This window comes from Takifugu flavidus, chromosome 1 (genome assembly GCF_003711565.1).
Source record: "Takifugu flavidus isolate HTHZ2018 chromosome 1, ASM371156v2, whole genome shotgun sequence".
Taxonomy (NCBI): Eukaryota; Metazoa; Chordata; class Actinopteri; order Tetraodontiformes; family Tetraodontidae; genus Takifugu; species Takifugu flavidus.
The window spans coordinates 15,720,429-15,739,428 of NC_079520.1; the positions used below are offsets into that span (position 1 = coordinate 15,720,429).

Consider the following 19,000-nt stretch of genomic DNA (forward strand, 5'->3'; position numbering starts at 1 on the left):
CAATTCTGATATATTGATTATTATTCATCTGCCAGGAGGATGGCAGGTATGAAGGGCCCACATTAGCCCAAGCCATTGAGCTGTTTGGAGGCCGGAGATGGAACATGAGCACAGGTGGAACAGAGAAATCTGCCCATCAGAAAAACAGTCCTTTGAGCATCAACGATAAGACCAAGAAGAAGAAGAAGGTCCTCGTCAGGGTCGGTAGACTTTATAAAACCCTTAATAATCCTTGTTATCTAGAGTGAGGCAGGCAGGTACATTATTGCCATCTCCAACACAGGGAGACAGTGGAGATGCCACTGACGATGAGATGGTTGCTCGGAAAACACGGAGCTGTAAGGAAGGAACATGTCGAAACGGACCGGAGTCTGACAGTATAGATCACGAAGATCCAGGTTTGTAGAGCCTCTGTTGCTATGATGTTGTCTTGTTCACATGCGTTTATTTACCCTGAGTTCTCTGTATCTGTAGAAGATAGCTTCCCGGGACCTTTCTCCCTCTCGACCAATAAAAGTCCTGGATTGCAAGCCTCTTCTTCTTCCTCCTCCTCCTCTTCCAGCATGACTGGCTCCAATCAGTCTCGCCCACAGTCCTCCCCAACCCTCTCAGGAACAGTGAAAGCACAGCCAGGGTATGACTCGAACGGCACTGTCTAAAAGGATTAGACTTGCTTCGTTCAGATGGACATTTTAACATTTTCATTCTGGATTTTAGGGCATGGAGCAGCAGGTCATGGCATGGCCGTGGTAAAGGCTGCTTCAGAGGCTTCCAGAACCTCATGATCTCTGACAGCACAATGAGCTTTGTTGAGTTTGTGGAGCTTTTCAAGTCATTCAGGTAGATAAAAAAATAGCGTTTGTAAATAGCAAAAAATCACATAACTGATGTATCTAACATTTTTTGGGTTGGATGTAATCCGCCGACCAAACAATGACCTGACATATTTATGTATTAACTCCAACTTTTGCATTGTTTCATCAGTATTTTTCTCATTCATTCCAGTTTGTTATATAATTGTAATGTTCGATTCAATAGCAGCTGAAAACAGTATGATTAAACAAACACTTCTTGTTATCACACTTTTCCAATGTTTAATCTATATATATTTAGAGATTACAGTATTCCCCTGTTTAGCAAGAGGAAACAGTGTTTTGTCTTGATAAGCTGTGGATTATTGTCATACCAGGCCTCCAACATTTTTTCGATTTAAGCGTTACCTCTCAACTTCTGTCCAAATTCTGCCTTCGCTCACCCTTTATGAAAGACACAAGTAAAGTGAAATTCCTGTTTGATTTCCACTGACGTGTCAAATATATCCTTTTTAGAGCTAACGCTCTAAACTGAAAACGCTTAATCATACTGTTGAGGATCTAAAAAGTCAATAAATGGGATTTTTAATTTGGCCCGCTGAACGTTTTATGAGGCAAAAATGGCACTGAATTCAGGGTTGTGTTATTTCTTCCACAGTATCCGAAGCAGGAAGGATCTGAAGGAACTGTTTGACACCTTTGCTGTGCCCTGCATTCGCTCAAATCCAGAGTCTGTTCCTCTTTACACCAATCTCAGGATAGATGACAAAGACACAGGTCTACAGCCGGACCTCGGTAACCGTTACTACCCATCAGCTTTAGTTGGAGGATTTCATCAGTCAACGAAATGTAGAAGCATCTCACCAACCCCTCATTGTGTCTCTTTTGTCCAAAACTCCAGATTTATTAACGCGCAATGGTTCGGATCTTGGTCTGTTTATCCGAACGAGGCAGCAGATGTCTGACAACCAGAAGCAGATCTCAGACGCCATTGCAGCGGCCAGCATTGTGACCAACGGGACGGGAGTAGAAAACGCATCACTGGGGGTTTTGGGACTGGGCATCCCTCAACTTAACGACTTCTTGGTCAACTGTCAGAGAGAACATCTGAGCTATGATGAGATCCTCAGCATTATACAGGTGAGGTCTGGATGGAAGGTGTGAGATCTAGGAGATGTTCAGAACTTTTATTAATGAAACTGATGAGCGAAGGCGGAAGGTGAGCAAATAAAGAACATTTTGTCCTTTATTTTGCAGAAGTTTGAACCCTCATCAAGCATGAGACAAATGGGGTGGATGTCATTCGAAGGCTTTTCAAGGTGGAGAAAAATAAACACTACACGTCTTAAATATCAAGCTAACTTTAAGTGCTGACATTCTGAATTCTTCATCCTGTCCAGGTTCCTGATGGATAAGGATAACTTTGCCTCACACATTGAGGAATCCCAGATGAACCCGGAGGAACTGCAGCATCCCCTGTCTTATTACTACATTCAGTCTTCTCACAATACTTATCTGACTGGGCACCAGCTTAAAGGGGAGTCCTCTGTTGAGCTTTACAGTCAGGTGAGTGAAGCTCTCATTTCATTCCTCATTGCAACAGCTTGTAAATCCTGACTCTTCATTTTGTGGACCAGGTGCTTTTGCAAGGCTGCAGAAGTGTTGAGCTGGACTGTTGGGATGGAGATGATGGCATGCCGGTTATTTATCACGGACACACTCTTACCACCAAGATACCATTTAAGGTTTGAACTTCAGATAGAAAGATTTACCAGACTGAAATGGCGGACGCTTTTATTACATTTAGCTTTCATTTGAAGGGGCTTTGGGTTGATCTCATTAGCATTGGATTCCATTGAATTCTGTTGACATTAATTGGTGCTGCAGTGCTCTCATAACAAACTGAATCTCTCCCGTGATCCTCAGGATGTGGTGGAAGCAATTAGCAGGTCTGCATTTGTCAACTCCAACATGCCCGTCGTCCTGTCTATAGAGAACCACTGCTCCCTCCCGCAGCAGCGCAAGATGGCGGAAATCTTCAAGGTCTGTTCTAATCTTCAGTCCCCTTCAACTTCTTTTTTAAGATTTCTTTTGAATGCCACAAATGTCTGGTCACGACAGATTCATCGTGGAATATCAGCACGCTTTCATCTTCCCAGCATCCTCTCCTCCCCAGAGACTTCTTTGCGGCTGGAGAAAGAAAAGTCTTTGATTCTCAGATAGCTCTGTTCCTTTGGTCTGCTGATGTCACCACTGCCTTGTTTATTTGAAGTGCTGTTTTGTTTTGATGAAAGCACTCTTCCTTTTTTTCCTCTCCCCAGATTTCCAGCTTTTATATACAGCGTGGGCTTACGCTGCATGACAACTGTACATTTCTTTGCCTTAGACGGTGTTTGGGGAGCGTCTGGTGACACGCTTCCTCTTTGAAAGCGACTTCAGCGATGACCCTCACCTGCCATCTCCACTGCAGCTGCAGGGGAGGATTCTCCTCAAGAATAAGAAGCTGAAAGCACACCAGGCTCCGGTGGACATACTCAAGCAGAAGGTGGAGCAACCTGTCCCATTTCAAATGGATCAATTTAGATTTTATATGTACCACTATTTCAATGGCTCTGGATCACCTTTGTGTTCGTTCAAGTCCAGTCAGACGTCGACAGTTCTTGCCTCCATTCAACAAACAAAGTGCTTTAGAATACACACGCCTTATAGGTGGGGGTGGACAAGTCCAGTCTTCAAGGGACAGATTCAAGCCAGGTTTTGTGTCCTACCAGACAACCGTTTTTACCTGGGGTCCCACTTTGCTTGATGAAATGTTTTTTGCCTGGTAGGACGCAAAACCCAGCTCGAATCCAGCCCTCGAGGACTGGATTTGGCCAACCCTGCCTGACAGGGGTACGTTCCTGTGCAAATATAAGCTTTAATCATACACAGTTCTTTTTTTTGAACAAAATAATCGGTCCCCCATCATTTGATTGCAGGCTCACCAGCTTGCCCACATGCAGGCCCAGGTTAGCAATGGTTCACCAGGGGTTTCCTCTCCCGGGACCCAAACCAACGAGGACGAGGAAGAGGAAGAAGACGAGTACGACTATGACTATGAGTCTCTCTCAGATGGTGAGGAAATCAAAGCAAAAAAGGCAAATGCAAAAGATGAGATTCCATGTAGAATTTCAGATAGCTGCTGTTAATGATTGAGTTGTAAGCCTTTAGTCTGTGGTTGTTCACATCTTTACTGTCCTTCTCCTTTTTAACACTGAACTCTTTCTTTATGTTGTTTAATGTCTGTCCTCGATGTCTGTTCCTGTCCTATTTTTCCTGCCTGTTTTCCTCATAGCTGATGTCCTCACAGCTTCTTCTGCCTCATGTGGCCTGGAAGGTAAATTGCACAGCTTCAATGCTACGTGCCTGTGTTTCCAACTATTTTTCCATTTTCAGTTACAGAACAGTTATTTTAATAAACCCTTATGAGTTTATTAAAACTTCATCTTTACTCCTTAAACTTATCATTCCGGAAATGTAATCTTTGGAGAACAGCCCAGGAATACTGCACACTCTCTGCTGTTTGGAGACACGATTGTAGTAGAGGCAAAATATTTGATCTGTAAAAAGGAATGAAGAAAAATGCATCCATTACAAATAGGTGGTGATGCTAACAGTAGACATTCTGTCATCCACAAGTACTTTCTTTTCTCATCTAAATAGTTGAACCCTGAGTGTTCAGTCAGTATGCTTTGTGTGCTCTACTTATATCACTGATGGAATGATTATTGGCAGTCGCAAATGCCATCAAGATTACTGTACATGTCTGTCCACTTTAGATTTTCTTTTAACAATAGAGTACATCTGCGTGATTTTCCTTCTTCTCCCATAAACACATCACCTCCCTTCTTCCTCCCCTTCATACTGAAGTAGTGTATGACCTCGCCAGTGGCCAGGCAGGCTCCTCGGGGAAACAAAACAAAGCCATCTGGTTTCTCAGGCCCTACGCTGCCCCCACGCTAAACAACAGACCAGGGGAAACTACCCGGTCCTGCTCTCGGTCCCAGCCCCGATCTCTTCTTGCTTCTGTTAGAAAAACCCAAAAGTCATTGACCTTTCAAACAATTACCCCAAACCTCTTAAGCTGTGTTGTTTTTGATTCAATCTTACCTACTGTTGATTAGCTGCTTCTCCAAAACAAACGGACCTGTTGTTCAGCGGTAATTGGCTCCAGACTCCGACTGCTCAACTCATATCTCTGGTTTTTGTCTACACTATGACATACTGAGTCAGCGTTGCCAAACCGTCTTCAAAAGTCAGAAATGAATCACCTTTACCGTGATTAGTAGCTTTTGCATCGGAATTTCTCTGGATTTTTGGCTGTGAATTTGCAGGAGAAACGGAGGCATAAGAAACTTCCTTCTGTTATTGCTGTTTGTTTCGTATAGATAGGATGGGCGTCGGTTCAAGTTGTGTAGGAAATATGCTCCAGGGAGTATGTAAGCACTGGAACTAGGAACGCTCGTGCATTTTAATATTTAGGTTGCATCTTCATACTAATGAGGTGTTAGCCACGTTTCTGAAATGCGCGACATCCGTATCCTTGCATTTGGATTCCTGCTTAATTGCGAGTATCATCACAGAGCTCCTATAATTCTGCACAGACAACCTCCTGGATGACAAACCTGAGGTGAAAAGCTCAGCCGACAAAGAGGAGCAGCCTGTGGATGAAATACCCAAGAGAATGAAGAAGCCTGACAACACTACGCAGAGTAAAGGAAAGGTAGGAGGCTTCACTCACAGTGGCCAGAAATCCCTGAATTATTTTACGATTCTAAAAAAGAAGGTCTTTCCATAGTTGCGTCCTGCCAGTGTTTTCCTCACTCCCAATTAATTATTCATTTTCTACAACTGTATTTTATGGTTTGAAGAGCTAATTAAAGACTTCAAAATCTCTCTCTCTCTCTCTGTCTGTCTGTCTGTCTGTCTGTCTGTCTGTCTGTCTGTCTGTCTGTCTGTCTGTAGGTGTTTGACATGGAACTGGGCGAGGAGTTCTACCTTCCACAGAACAAAAAGGAAAGTCGACAGATCGCTCAGGAGCTGTCTGACCTCGTCATCTACTGTCAGGCCGTGAAGTTCCCTGGTAACCAATGTTTTTATCTCCTCCTCTCACTTTCACAGCCTAGATTTCCTTAAAGTTGCTTGTTCTTCAGAAATGTTCTGTTGTTTTTCTACAGCTCTTGAGTTTAATAGGTCAAACCGTTCCCCGTCTTCCTCACATTTTTTATTATTGGTAGTCATTTAATATCCCACTCCATTACACTCCCACGCAAGGACACCCACAAAGATAATGCATCATTTTCTGCCCCATGGGAAAGATAGGTTTTCTCTATTGAGACGTCAGTCCAGATGGCAACAGGGCTGCGATGCACTTTACATAAGGGGAATGGTTATAGGTGTAATGAAGTGTAGTCAGATTATCACATATTTCTTTCCAATTTTGCAGAAGCTTGAACACCTGCTAGGCCAAAGTGTCAACTTTGGATGTATTCCTCATTTTATCAGATGAAGATCTTTGACTTTCCTTTTCATATTCAGCCATTTCCTTTTAATTTGGGTTGTTTTCATTCCACACTACCATTTATCTCAGTCAGTCACTTAAATAGATAGCCCTTATCACATTTGTCCTCCCTCAGATGTCCTTTTCATACCTCTTTTTGTCTTTTAGTTCAAGATATGTGGCCTTTTGAACCATCCTATGTGGACTCGGTATTTTATTTGTTTACATGCTCCAGAGAGCTGCAAAGGCAAAGATTTACACAGACAGCAGACTGCGTTCCATCGCACGGCGTGATTCAACAGTCAGATCCAGCATCAGATTGATGTCATCTAGTGTGACCTCACTTGTTTTATTCTGTGAGAGACCTTAAATAAATTAAAGTTCTAAACTAAAGATGTAAACAACAGGTTTCCATTGTCAGATATGTACATCTGCATTCAAAGACATGAATCTGGTTAGTCTTGGATCCATGGAGGCATTATGGCCTGCAGAGTTCAGAGCCCAATCCATCTATAACTAATACAGAGTTTACTATCAGTGTTCCCAGCTTTGTGCATCAAAGATAAATGCTCTGATATTTAGACCTCCGTCTTCTTCATTATGTGACAGCGTTATGTGAATGATTTGTTCAGTTTCAACAGCAATATTGACCTCTCTTCTTTGTCTCTGGTGTGTTTGTGGGAAACAGGTCTGTCCACGCTGTCTCCGGCTGGCTCCGGCAGAGGGAAAGACCGTGGAAAGAGCAGGAAGTCCATATTTGGCACGGCTCCAGCTCGCTGCAGCGCAACAGGGGAGGTCACCACTCCGAGTCGCACCCCTGGGAAAGGTAATTGTGGGTGTGTGAAAAGATGTAGCGACTTTTTGCTTTGCACGTTTCACAGAGAGAATGCAGCACATATGCTTTACATTCAGTAGCGTTGAGGGAAAGCAAGAAATAAGCTGAGTAACCATCGTTGGAATGTTTTCAAAATTGCTACTGTATATGCCAAGTGATGCTCTTTTCTAACTTTCCCTCTCCTACCTGCAGGTGGCGCCGAGCGCCTGAGCTGGGAAGAGCAGCAAACGTCTCCTGTCCTCAGTCCACCCACCTCTCTCAGCGCCATTATCCGTACACCCAAGTGTTATCACATCTCCTCCGTCAATGAGAACGCCGCCAAGCGACTGTGCCGGCGTTACTCTCAGAAACTGATCCAGCACACCGTGTGTCAGCTGCTCAGGACTTACCCAGCAGCCACCAGGATCGACTCCACAAACCCAAACCCTCTGCTGTTCTGGCTGCATGGCATTCAGCTGGTGGCTCTCAACTATCAGACTGACGGTGAGGACAGTGTGGAGAGATGCGTCATTGGGTCTCCTTCAAAATTTTCTGACTTTTTAGTGAGTCTGAGGAGCCGGATACATCTTTGTACAATTTGAGCTAAAGAAATTCTCTCTCTGCCTGTCTTTCCTTTTCTTTTGGGGCTGTCTATCTCACTTTGTGTCCTCTCTTTATCTCGCTTTCTTTTGCCTCTCCCTCTGCTTCAAATGGTTTCCTCCCTATTTGAAAGCAGTTTGCACACAGTCCTGCAAGCTTTCTGGGACACAGTGCAATTATGCAGAAATTCGAGCTCAGTTTTTGGGGCCCTTTTTGGGATTATTCTAAAACAGATTTTACGTTGCTTCGCAGACCTGCCCATGCAGTTAAACACAGCTCTGTTTGAGGCCAACGGCGGCTGCGGCTATGTCCTGAAACCAGCGGTGCTGTGGGACCGAAACTGTCCGATGTATCAGCAGTTCTGTCCGATGGAGAGGGATGTGGAAAAAATGAGTCCCGCCGTCTACTCCCTTGCTGTGAGTCACACGGAGGCCCGACTCCATCTTCAACACTGTTTTGATCTGTCGTTACCCTGTTTCCTCTCTTCATTTGTTGCTTTATGCTGTAGCTGCTGGTTCTCAGGTGCAAAGAGATTTCCCTTCTTTATTAACATACCTGCCATGGTAAGCTGTGATGGATTTGGTCAAGGGAGGGGGAGCTGAAGTCTCACTGGTCTCTTTTATTGGAAAGTGACCTTTATCTGCTTATAGTTTGACAGCGGACCACCCACTTGATTTTCTCTCAATAGTTGTACATTCACATCAGAGATGGTGTAGCCTCACTGACACAGGCTGCAGGAGAGGACGCGAGTGTGGGTTTTCCTTGGCAGGGCATCGGGACTTCTCTCTGGCCTTTCTCACATGAATTATTGTTACTTTCTAATCAGCACGGCTTTCCCTCAGATCGTTTCGGGGCAGAACGTCTGTCCCGGTAACAGCAGCGGCAGCCCCTGCATCGAGGTGGACGTCCTGGGGATGCCGGTCGACAGCGCCCACTTCCGTACCAAACCCATCCACCGCAACACCCTCAACCCCATGTGGAACGAGCACTTTCAGTTCACCGTGCACTTTGAAGAGATGTGCTTCTTGCGCGTTGCTGTTGTGGAGAACAACAGTTCCCAGACTACTGCTCAGAGAACTCTACCTCTGAAAGCCCTCAAGTCAGGTGGAAAGCCCACTTCTTTTTTCTGTCTTACTTGATTTAGAATTGTGATTTTTTTTTTGCCTCATCATTGTGTGATTTTGTCTGTTTCAGGTTACAGACACATCCAGCTGAGGACTCAACACAATGAATCTCTGGAAGTGTCAAGCTTGTTCATCTATAGCCGAAGGACAGAGGAGTGTCCGACAGGGGGCGACATTCCCTCATCCCTGGTGTGTTTACAATGAATCAGAGTTCATCTTCATGGCTATTAGTGAGAAGTTGTTTTCTAATAACATTTAACTTGGGTTTTGGGTCATTTTTATTGTGTAAAATAATAAATGAAGAACTAAATAACTTTAGGACAGCGTTTAACCATAATCATAATCAACCATAAACATCAGGTCAAATATTTGCAACGGTCAAATAAATGTAGATTTACCATATTAAACTAAACTAAAACAGCTAACTTGACCAAAACAGACTGTGATGATAACATCGGGTTCTCTGTCAGCTGTTCAGCTCTGAGGAGAAGCCTGCATCCCAGCAGCACAGGGTGACGGTGTACGGAGCTCCTGGTCCTGAGCCCTTCACTGTGTTCAGTGTGACGGAGCAGATCACTGCCAAACAGCTGCTGGACATGGTCGGTTCTGTTGGGAAGTACTCTGGTTTGCTTCTGCTTCTCTGTCTGCATCGTTTCACATCAAGCATCATCCCCAGGTCGTAGCTTCTGCTGGTGGAAATCCCTACTTCCTGTGTGAGGAGAAGGTTCCTTTGACGAAGGAGCGCAGTGAGACAAAACGCTGTGCTCAGTATCGCCCCCTTGCTCCGGAGGAGGAGGTGGTCCGACTGGTTTCCAGCTGGAGTGCCGAGGAGGGATATGTGGGAAGGATCTGCTTCAAGCTCAGAGAGGAGGTACACACACAGGGCACTGCCATTTAAAGCACTCGACATGTTTATGAACATGCTGATTATGTTGTTTGAAGTCTAACCACCGTTCATCCGGTGTTTGGCGCCCCCGTGTGGATTTCCTGTATAACTTACACTTCAACTAAGGAGTATTTTTTTAAATTGTGTTTTATTCTTCTAGAAATTAAATGAGAAGAACGCAGCACCAGAAGGAGAGGAGGAGTGGAGTGTGGGCGGAGCCAGGGAGGGAGCCGGTGGAGAAGGAGCAGCAGCAGCAGAGGATGATGTGTTCCTGGTCCAGATCCATGAAGTTTCTCCAGAGCAGCCTCACACTGTGATCAAGGCCCCGCGCTACAGCACAGCTCAGGACATCATCCAGCAGGTGAGGACAGGCAGGAAAAGAGCTTTGAGTCTGCGGAATCTTTGACTGACTGAAGCCCCGTCTCCAACCTGAACAGACCTTATTCAAGGCCAAGTATTCCTACAGCATCCTCTCCAATCCCAATCCATGCGACTACGTCCTAATGGAGGAAGTAACCAAAGACGTGGGCTCAAAGAAGTCCTCCACCACTAAGCCTCTGCAGCGGATGCTGCTGGATCACGAGTGCGTCTATCAGGCTCAGAGCCGCTGGCGGGGCGCGGGGAAGTTCATTCTGAAACTGAAAGAGCAGGTAGCTCCCAGCGCGCTAACCTCTTCATGGTAGAATGGACGTCTGACTATTAACCTGCATGTTTTGTACTAACTCGTAGCGGAGACCCTTGAATCATGACACTGTATTTTATGGTATGTGCATGTTATTGTGTTTTATATGTTTAATTTGTCTGTCAGTATTTATTTATGGATTTAACCAGGAGGGGCTTCCTGAATAAAGGTTTTATGTTTTTCAGATTGTGTTTTGTTTTCTTTCTTCCTCTCCGAGGCTGTTGGAAGTTGTTAATGGCGACAACACGACCTCGCATCAAATAATACAGACGTGCACATTTGTCTGCACAGATGTCGTTTTGACTCCATTTCTGCTTCCAGTTGGTGCGGGAAGACAAAAAGAAAGTCATTTCCTTTGCCAGTGAGCTGAAGAAACTGACGAGCCGCGGCCGCAGCATGACGACTGGCGGCGGCGTGGACGGCCCCGGCCAGAGTAAGGATGATAGAGCTGCATGTTGTGTGGCTCTGACAGAGCTCCAGGAGTGAGGTCACACTCTGCCTGCTGTCTGTGCATGGGAAGACAACAGGTACCGTATGCTGTCTCTAACATCTGACTTCCCTTTACACTGTACATAAATCCCTACTAGCCAATCAACGGGCTGCTTTAGTTAGGCTAAATGTGCAAATGCTAATTTACAGAAGGTCTGGAAAAGCATGGACCCTCCCCATCATCGTCCCATTGACACTAACAGGTGGACATCTTAGAGTTTGACCTGTGGCGCTGTTTAAATCTGTAATGTTTGCTCCCGTGCAGGGTGTTGGTCTGCAGCAGTCGGTCTGAAGGTGTGGGTGGCAGATGGAAGGGTGGGGGCAGGTAGATTCCTTCCATCTTCCTCCTCTGGGAGAAGTCTTCATCCAATCCACCTGCCCACCTCCTCTCTGACTGCACCAGTGTTGAAGCTGCACCTCCTCAGGAACTGGAAGATCCACAAATGAGTGAGCACAGAGAAGACTGGGGTCGACTGCTTCTACACTTAGAGGATTCCGGTGGAATTCTGGAATTCTTCCCTCTCTTGGGCCCTGAAAGAGTCAGTGATCTTGCTCTAGCTGAATGAGCTGAGGACAAGATGGAGGCTGGGGACAGAAGGTCAGGAAGGTCACCCAGTCAGGTCTTCTTGATTGGCGTCCCACTTGGCTGTGGCTGGTTTATTGGTTGGAGCTGCTGTTATTAAGAAAGAAAGCAGGTTTTGTATCTGGCTCACAGCAACACCTGAAACCAGAGGAAGCAGATGTGTGTTTTGGTGGAGGGCATTATGACGGAGGCTAACAAGCTGGCTTGTTTGGTTCTTTTCTTATTGTCGTAGGTTCACAGTACTGTAAAGCTGTCACTCACACACTTCGCCACCCTCTCTATTATGCTGTTTTTGCTTTGTTCAAACGCAGGCAAAACACAGGTTGTGTTTAATAACAAGAAATGAACCTGATAAATGTCCTTAAAACACTCTTTTCTTTGAGAAAAACCCTGATTGCTTTAGCGCTAAGGGCTTTAGCTCAAACAGTCGGTAGCATTTTGCACATTTCTTTGATTTCCTTTTCAACACATCTGTGGTGTTTTCTTGGTTGTGTGTTGTTGACCTTTGTTCTCATTAGCACTATCATCCTGATGGCTGTTATTTTAATTCAGGCTAATGACGAAGTGTATATTAGTTGTTTTTATCATTTGATTTCTTAACTCGGACAAAAGTGGATGGAGACTCGGAGTCCAAAGGTGAAAATATGAATGGAATTATTTGTTTCAACTGATTTGGCGTCACATCATTTGATTTCTGGAGTCTTTTCTGGATAAAATTGATAGATTTCCTAAATCAATAGTTGGGTTGTTTGTAAATTTCTTCTTTTTATTTTAGTTGTTCAGAATGTACTAAACTTGATTCCTCTGGGGCCATTTCCCACCTTTTTTTAATTTATTTTGTCTATATAGTTTGCATTCTTTTGCTCTTGAGCACCCTCGAACTTGTGTCTTATTTGCTATTTCATTGCTTTGTCTTTATCTGTAGTGACGGCAGCGCTCTGTAAATCTGCCATTTTTAACTCGAGGTTAAGGATAAAGTGTCTTTAGAGGTTCAAACTCTTTGGCAGTAGTTACTATTGGATTTTTCCATGTTTTTGGTCAGTATTGCGACTGTTGCATTTAAAGGGAAACCACGTGTGACCATCATTAATAGAATGTCAAACCTTCCATAAACATCAGATTTTTATTGGATCCGAAGTGTTTCGATGATCTGGAGATCTTTTAAATAGAACGGGCCGTGTTCTGGCGCCTCCCTCCAGACCCCTGTGAGCATCCCCAGGCTGAGCTGCAGCCTTCTCTCCTTTCCAACCTGTAAACCTCATGAATGTAAGTGTTCCTCGTGTGTTTGTTCACAGATTATTTATTTGAATGTGAAGCCCTGGTCGGCATTTATTTGTTCTGCTCGTTGATGTCGAATGTCATGTGTTGTTTTTTATTTATTTAAAGTTGCGAGAACTGCCCTCATTTTCCACAAAGCTATCTCGATCTGTATGATGTGTAGATGTTGGCCGTGGTTCTTCTGCAGTGAGACCAGCCAGGACAGATGCTGACCGTCTAAAATCAAACGTACACATCTGTGCCACAGCTGTCAAGTGGATTTACTTGAATTGTCAAATGGATGACAGTTGGCGTCTTTATCATTTGTCAGATCACAATAAAACTGTGATGCGTTCACTGTCCATGTCTCAGATCCTTTTTTTCCCCAAAAGTTCCAAGTCAAGTTTCCATCACCACCTGGCTCCTTAAAAGGGAACCAGCAGGTCCCAGTTGTTCCCTCCCGGCCTGTGCTGCGCCCTCAGCCGTCGACAAAGCTTATGAGGACAGTAAATCTGTGACCCAAATGCTTCTACTGGACTCGGGATGAAACCATTTGACTGTTGTGGGGGGGTGTCATTTCCTCTATGTCAATGCTGATGATCGTTGGAGCGACTTCTGGACCTTCTGGGAAAGCAGTGAGATAAATTCCAACTAAAATATGCTGATGTCTGTCCTAAAAAGAGTATATGGGCAAAAGAGGCAGTGATTTAAAGAAGCGTGAATCAAATAATTGTTTAAAGAGACCAGTTTAGTTTATATTGAAGGCTCGTAAGAGCCGAAGCTCTCTGTGGCATTTGTGTGGGAGGCGGAAAGTTTGGGTCTGGTCACTGTTTGACAAATTATTCTTTTAAAATGATTTGTTTTTCCTGAAAATGAGCCAGTTTTGGGGCAAATATGTAGATAAGCTGGATCCACCCGCCGGCATCAAGAGCAGAGCAGGATGATAATTACAAAAAAAAAAGCTGACAAGAAAAGATGACACAGGCGCTTAAATCCTTTGTCCTTGTAATGCTGCCAGCCACCAGAGGGCGCCCCACACAACCTGTCCTTTGCTGATCCACTCATCTTTTTTCATTTGTTCAGCATTTCTGCTTTAATCCAGCGTGACATGAACCTGCACCATGAATGCAACAGACCCATCCAGCTCTCCTCCACGGTGCTCACATCTGTCAGAAAAGGTGACAGAAGAGCCGTGAACGCAGCGCCAGCTTACACGAGATGGGTGGATAACAGTCTTTTATTTGGGTGACTTGACAAGGATAAGAAAAAAAAAGATCATTTGAACAATATAGGACTTCTGTCAGTATGAGACAAATTTCAGCTCACTTTTGGCTTTAATGAATGTGAAGAGATCAACATTCGTTTAAAAGGCCTGTAAAAAGGGCAAGTTCTCTCCCAAAGTAGAAATATATCAAATCTTCTGTCTAGGTCCAGTGTTCTGAAGGTGCAGCTCAGATCCGATTTAGCAGAGACAAAACAAACTCGGAAGCTTCTGTCCTCAGTTTAGCTCCCGCTCTCGTTGAACAGAGCGTGCACTCGTTAATGACGTTCAGCCTGATTGCCAGATGCTAATTCCCCATAGCTCAGCACCAATTAGGCGTCTAATTAGATTTTGTTTGGTTAAACGGTCTCGATGGTTCCGCAGCAGCTGAAGTGAGGCGCGTCTGAAGGCTGAGGTGAGCCTGGCACTGAGGAGAGGGTGGCAGGACCAGTCAGAGTTTGGTCATGGGTATGTGGAGGTTGTTCCACGGGCCCATCCACAGTTCCTCCTCGTCTGACTGCGTTCTGTCCCCGGGGCACCCCAGGGGGCCCCTCATAACCAGCCCCTGGTCGTCGTCGGTGGTACTTCCATCGACCTTTGACTCTCTCTCCTCCCCCCTCTCTGACGTGCTGTGCTGCTGCTCCGCGGTCACCCGTGCCGCTCTGAGCGGGTCTGGAGCAGAGCCCCCGCTGCTGCTGCCGCTGCTGGACTGATGTGTGCTGGTTCCCGTTGGTGGTTTATTCCTGTCTGCCGCCGTTCCCGGGGCAGCGGTTCCGGAACCCTGGAAGGTGCGCAGGGTGTTGCCGCCAGCCTCTGCTGAGGGGCCGCGCAGGGGGAGCCTTTCCTCCAGCGTGGCGGCCATTTTGTCCAGTTTTTTAAAGTGCTTGACCAACCGCGAGCTGAAGACGGGAGAAGGGATCTTGAGATTGTTGTTGGCGTTGGCGTGTGTGTGGGGGGGCCCTGGGGTGTTGACCGAACGCCGTGTGCGGATGATGGAGCCGTTCTGGGCCACGTAGATGCCGCCGTTGATGTTAGAGTGGCTGTTGAGGTTGGAGGCGATGCGGCCGCGCTGAGTCTCCAGAACGCTGTCCTCTCCCGTTGAGCTGGTCTCATATTCCCGGTCCACCACCAGCTTGATCCGACGTTTTCTGGTGCCGAGCTACAAAAACAGAAACGAGTCACCAACGCCGGAAGACTTCGTTGCTACATTTGATCTTATCTGTAAATAGATCCGGGAATGTGATCCAAACCCAACAGACACGTCATCGTCCCCCAGCGTGACATGGATTGCTCCACTTTACAAGCACCTCCAGGACACTTTGAGGTGGTTTTTAGCCTAAAATGCCTGATTTTTCCTCAGTTATTTAAAAAAAGGACTTTTTTTTTTCAGTGACATTGTAGGAGAAAAAGCTTTTACAAAAGACGTCCCAACAATTCTTAGAGCTCCATGTAAAAAAGCCAAGATTTCATCAGTAATGATGCATTTTTGCTTTCAGATTTGAGAGTAGACTTCTTCGATCCTTGTTATCGCTAGCTCGCACCCTCCGATTAGACAAAATTGCAACGTTGTGCTAACTGGAGGGACTGGTCTTTAAATCACATAACCAGGGGATTTGGCGTGAATGTTGGCAGAGATATGTGAAGTTCTGTTTTCATTCTGACTTTACTAGCCCGCAGGCTAAGGCTGAGGGAGGCCAGAAGACCTGCGGACGTCTACACGCTACAGCTAAAATATGCTAATGTGATTTAGTATTTAACTTTCCAGGTCACAGAGAAGCTGGAGTCTGTCCCAGCAGATGGAGACTGATTTGATTCAAACATGCAAAAGACACAGAGGAAGTTGTGGAGCCGCAGAGAGAAAAAGGACATGGCGGCAGCGCCACCTGGGGAATCACAGCAAACAGCGAAAAGGAGACAGATTAGAGGAATCCAGTCCACCCAGATGATGACTGCACACTCAAGATCTTACTCAGTGCTGAAGAATTCCATCTTTCTCGGGACTTCATCTGTGTCTCAATCAGACGGCTGATTCCCCAAATCCCCTGCTTTTCTCCTCCCTGCCTTGGTCCTCCTCCTCTTCCTCTGTGGCCTCAATGATGGGTGACAAGTCTTTGGTCCCCCCTGGGCTGGTGTCCAGCTGCTCGCTGCTGGAAGCTTGACCGGCTAATGTCAGCGATAGCACATTTCTAACCTCCTCATCTTCCTCGGCCCCCTCCTCTATGGCTTCCTGTGAAGAGCGAGGGGCTCGGGGACTCTGCGGTGCATCTTCGCTGCGTGCGTCTGTCTTCGCGCTCTCTTGGCTTAGCTGGGCGCTGCTGTTTCTAACGTCGCCGTTAACACTGTTGCCGCCGGTGACGCTTTCACTCAGGTTTGGCCCCCCGGTCTCACCCTCTGACCCTGATTCTCTCTCTGACTCTGTCGCTGTCTCCTCCTCCACTGTTTCCCACTCGTCCTTTTCCATCTCGTAACCAGATTCCGCCCCTTCAGGCCTGATCGAGACCGGAGAGTTGGTGCTACTCTCCACAGAAGCACTAAATTCCGATGAAGAAGTTCTGCTTCCTGCATCTAAAGCATTGGTGGGACGTGGTTTTCCCCTCACCCACCACACCCCAGACTCACTATTCCCCCCATCCCTCCTCCCAGCCACCCCCACGTCTCTCTGTGACCCCCGGGAGACGTTCCTGCCCCCCACAGGACAGTACATGCTGCCGGTCCTCTCACCTCCACCAGAGCTGTGGCCACCAGCCCACTCTTCACGTCCCACTCTGGCGGATCCCCGCAGCCTTCTGGCTCCTGAGATAAGAGCGAGGGCCTCGCTCGGCTTTTGTTTTACCGGCGGGGGTTTGCCCGTGCTGACACATGTCTGGAAAACCCTCCCGTTAATAAACACCCTGCCATCCAGGCTGCGATAACGGTTGGCAGGCAACACGCCGGGGAGCGTGCCCTTGTGCTCCTCTCCTCTTTCACTATTTCTTGCCGCATGATTCACGCCACTTTTCCCTCCCGACTCCCCTTCTCTGCCTCTTCTTTCTGATGCCCTCATTCCTTCTCTGCTCTCTCTCATCCCTGCCTCTACACCCCTTCCCGCTTTTCTTTCCCACTGTCCACTTCTGATTGTTCCCCCATCGTCCACCGGACGGATCCTGGCTTTGTTCCAGGGCAGGTGGATGGTGGGAGCGTTTCCAGGAGCTTTACTCCCAGAATGCAGCCTGTTCCGATTCCTCCCATTGGTTGACGCTGCTGCCTCGCTCCTCGTGTCCCTACCACTGTCCAGTACTTGCTTTCTCATGTCCTCAGTCCTGGGGAATCCCTGGGTTTTTCTGGCAGCTCCACGAGAGGATGGAGGTAAAGGCTGGCGGAGGGCTGGGCCGAATCCAGCGCCTTGAAAGGGTCTCCTTCTCACCTACAGTCGTGATCAGTTTAGCAGAGAATTATGATCACAATGACAGCGATGGAGGGACTCTCTATATGCATGTGATGACGGAGCAACCTTCAGATGGTCAGGTGACACTGGCAAAGGTTAAAACTGTAACAGTGGCTGGTTTAGTGTTTGTTAGCAGTTGAGTCGGCTCTAAAACGTTTCTTTTCCTTAAAGCGCGTCGTTGGGACAACTGTGAGTGTTGCCGCCACCACATGGTTACCTCTCCATCAGACTCCTGTGGGCTGTAGTAGTAGCAGCCATCATCATCAACCACGACGTCTCCGTACTCATCGTAGAGGCCGGTGGGGGAGATCAACTTCCTGCGGCTGCCGTACTGCGGGAGGTCGTATCTGGGGGGACACGGGCCAGACAGATCAGACACCGGAAGAGCAAGACTCACTGTGGCTGCCATGCTGGTGCAGAGTGATGGAGACTATTTAGATTTGCCTTTGTTTTTGGAATCCATCGGAAAGGCAGAAGCCAGAGATTTATACTACAAATTAAATGTTGTATTGCTGATCCACAAGGCGGCTCCACCCAAGCGTAAACGTGGGATAATGACCTGTCTTAGCAACACAGCCTTCAATGTAAAACCAACATTCCGTTGCCAGGAGACACTGGAATCAATTTCGCTGCCTTTTGTCTCTCTGTTGCCGGGAGCGATGCCTGCCTCCACCGGCCAGGAAGCACAGCCTCGTGCGTGGCTCCGTGGGCCTGCAAGCAAGCGACCCACAAAGCGCCTCTGGCTCCAAAATACGACAACACAAATGCTTTCCTGGAAGCAATTGCCAGCATGCTTCAAGTAACAAGCTGCCGGAGCTCCTCTGGGGTAGAAACCCATCTGCTGTTATCTCCTGTTGCCTGAGAAGCCGAGGTTCTTCAGCGTCACGTGTCACGGTGGTATTGTTGTTTAACCCGTCCGGTCTTCCAGGGCTCTGTGCTGACAGGCAGCTCATTGAGTGACCGTGCACACCTGGGCGAGGCTGTGGAGCGCTATAAGGCTCCGTGCACACCTGGGCGAGGCTGTGGAGCGCTATAAGGCTCCGTGCACACCGCAGGCCTAAATGTGATGTGAACAGCTCCTGAAGTGACCCACATGCTCAGTTGAATATTAATGAAGTCACACACAGAAGGTTGTTTACGGAGGCTAACGGGGTGGCAAATGTTGAAGCGAGTCTCTACAGACGACTTTTAGAAACATTGTCGGGTGGTAGTTGGAAAATTTGTGAGCGGATTAAAGAGTGATTGTGACAAGACCGTTTGCAAGTTTTACCCCAAACGGTAATGAAGTGTAAAACTTCGTTATGTCCCTACTGGCTAACTCCCTCCTGCCTGTCGTCATGGTGACCCTGTTCCCTCTTCCGTATTTGTTAGCGGCACATAATTGAAATGTGTGTAACTCCAGAAAGATACCAAAGTCCCAGTAACTGCCAGTGTGAGCGTAGCCTAAGTGGTCTCTCTTCCTCGGCTCCCGGCACCAGATCCAAGCTTCTAAATCAGATTTTCCTTAGCAGCTAATCTGCTGCCATCAT

At 46.8% G+C, this 19,000-nt stretch overlaps 3 protein-coding genes across 12 annotated transcripts in view; 1 reads left to right on the plus strand and 2 right to left on the minus strand.

Annotated features, from left to right (window-relative positions):
• plce1 (phospholipase C, epsilon 1) overlaps positions 1–13,146 on the plus strand; it is a 49,925-nt gene extending 36,779 nt beyond the window's left edge. For 4 of the 8 annotated variants that reach the window (XM_057025031.1, XM_057025023.1, XM_057025040.1 and 1 more), the window contains 26 exons: positions 36–200; positions 284–398; positions 475–634; positions 718–840; positions 1,471–1,607; positions 1,714–1,952; positions 2,070–2,131; positions 2,213–2,378; positions 2,450–2,557; positions 2,739–2,855; positions 3,199–3,357; positions 3,791–3,926; positions 4,147–4,188; positions 5,456–5,574; positions 5,817–5,934; positions 7,040–7,177; positions 7,379–7,669; positions 8,018–8,181; positions 8,608–8,869; positions 8,960–9,078; positions 9,360–9,488; positions 9,566–9,760; positions 9,936–10,136; positions 10,213–10,425; positions 10,779–10,890; positions 11,212–13,146. In XM_057025031.1, coding sequence (XP_056881011.1) covers positions 36–200; positions 284–398; positions 475–634; positions 718–840; positions 1,471–1,607; positions 1,714–1,952; positions 2,070–2,131; positions 2,213–2,378; positions 2,450–2,557; positions 2,739–2,855; positions 3,199–3,357; positions 3,791–3,926; positions 4,147–4,188; positions 5,456–5,574; positions 5,817–5,934; positions 7,040–7,177; positions 7,379–7,669; positions 8,018–8,181; positions 8,608–8,869; positions 8,960–9,078; positions 9,360–9,488; positions 9,566–9,760; positions 9,936–10,136; positions 10,213–10,425; positions 10,779–10,890; positions 11,212–11,393 — 3,972 coding nt within the window. In that variant the 3' untranslated portion in view covers positions 11,394–13,146. Of the gene's footprint in view, positions 1–35; positions 201–283; positions 399–474; positions 635–717; positions 841–1,470; positions 1,608–1,713; positions 1,953–2,069; positions 2,132–2,212; positions 2,379–2,449; positions 2,558–2,738; positions 2,856–3,198; positions 3,358–3,790; positions 3,927–4,146; positions 4,189–5,455; positions 5,575–5,816; positions 5,935–7,039; positions 7,178–7,378; positions 7,670–8,017; positions 8,182–8,607; positions 8,870–8,959; positions 9,079–9,359; positions 9,489–9,565; positions 9,761–9,935; positions 10,137–10,212; positions 10,426–10,778; positions 10,985–11,211 lie in introns of all 8 variants that reach the window. The other 4 variants (XM_057025049.1, XM_057025063.1, XM_057025068.1 and 1 more) reach the window with 3 other exon arrangements.
• Positions 13,147–14,005: 859 nt separating this feature from the next.
• Positions 14,006–19,000, minus strand: part of LOC130521490 (protocadherin-15-like) — a 103,678-nt gene continuing 98,683 nt past the window's right edge. For all 3 annotated transcript variants that reach the window (XM_057025103.1, XM_057025096.1, XM_057025088.1), the window contains 2 exons: positions 17,689–17,818; positions 14,006–15,206 (listed from right to left, as the gene is read on the minus strand). In XM_057025103.1, the coding sequence (XP_056881083.1) occupies positions 14,499–15,206; positions 17,689–17,818 (838 nt within the window). In that variant the 3' untranslated portion in view covers positions 14,006–14,498. The remainder of the gene's footprint in view (positions 15,207–17,688; positions 17,819–19,000) is intronic.
• Positions 15,213–17,578, minus strand: LOC130521512 (uncharacterized). The gene is made up of 2 exons (XM_057025114.1): positions 16,017–17,578; positions 15,213–15,930 (listed from the first exon to the last, which is right to left on the minus strand). The coding sequence occupies exon 1, from the start codon at positions 17,334–17,336 to the stop codon at positions 16,065–16,067; it is 1,272 nt and encodes a 423-aa protein (XP_056881094.1). The 5' UTR covers positions 17,337–17,578; the 3' UTR covers positions 15,213–15,930; positions 16,017–16,064.

What these genes read in the sequence shown, in the direction of transcription:
- LOC130521512 (XM_057025114.1), bottom strand. Translation starts at nt 17,336, where the DNA reads ATGAGAAAGCAAGTACTGGACAGTGGTAGGGACACGAGGAGCGAGGCA.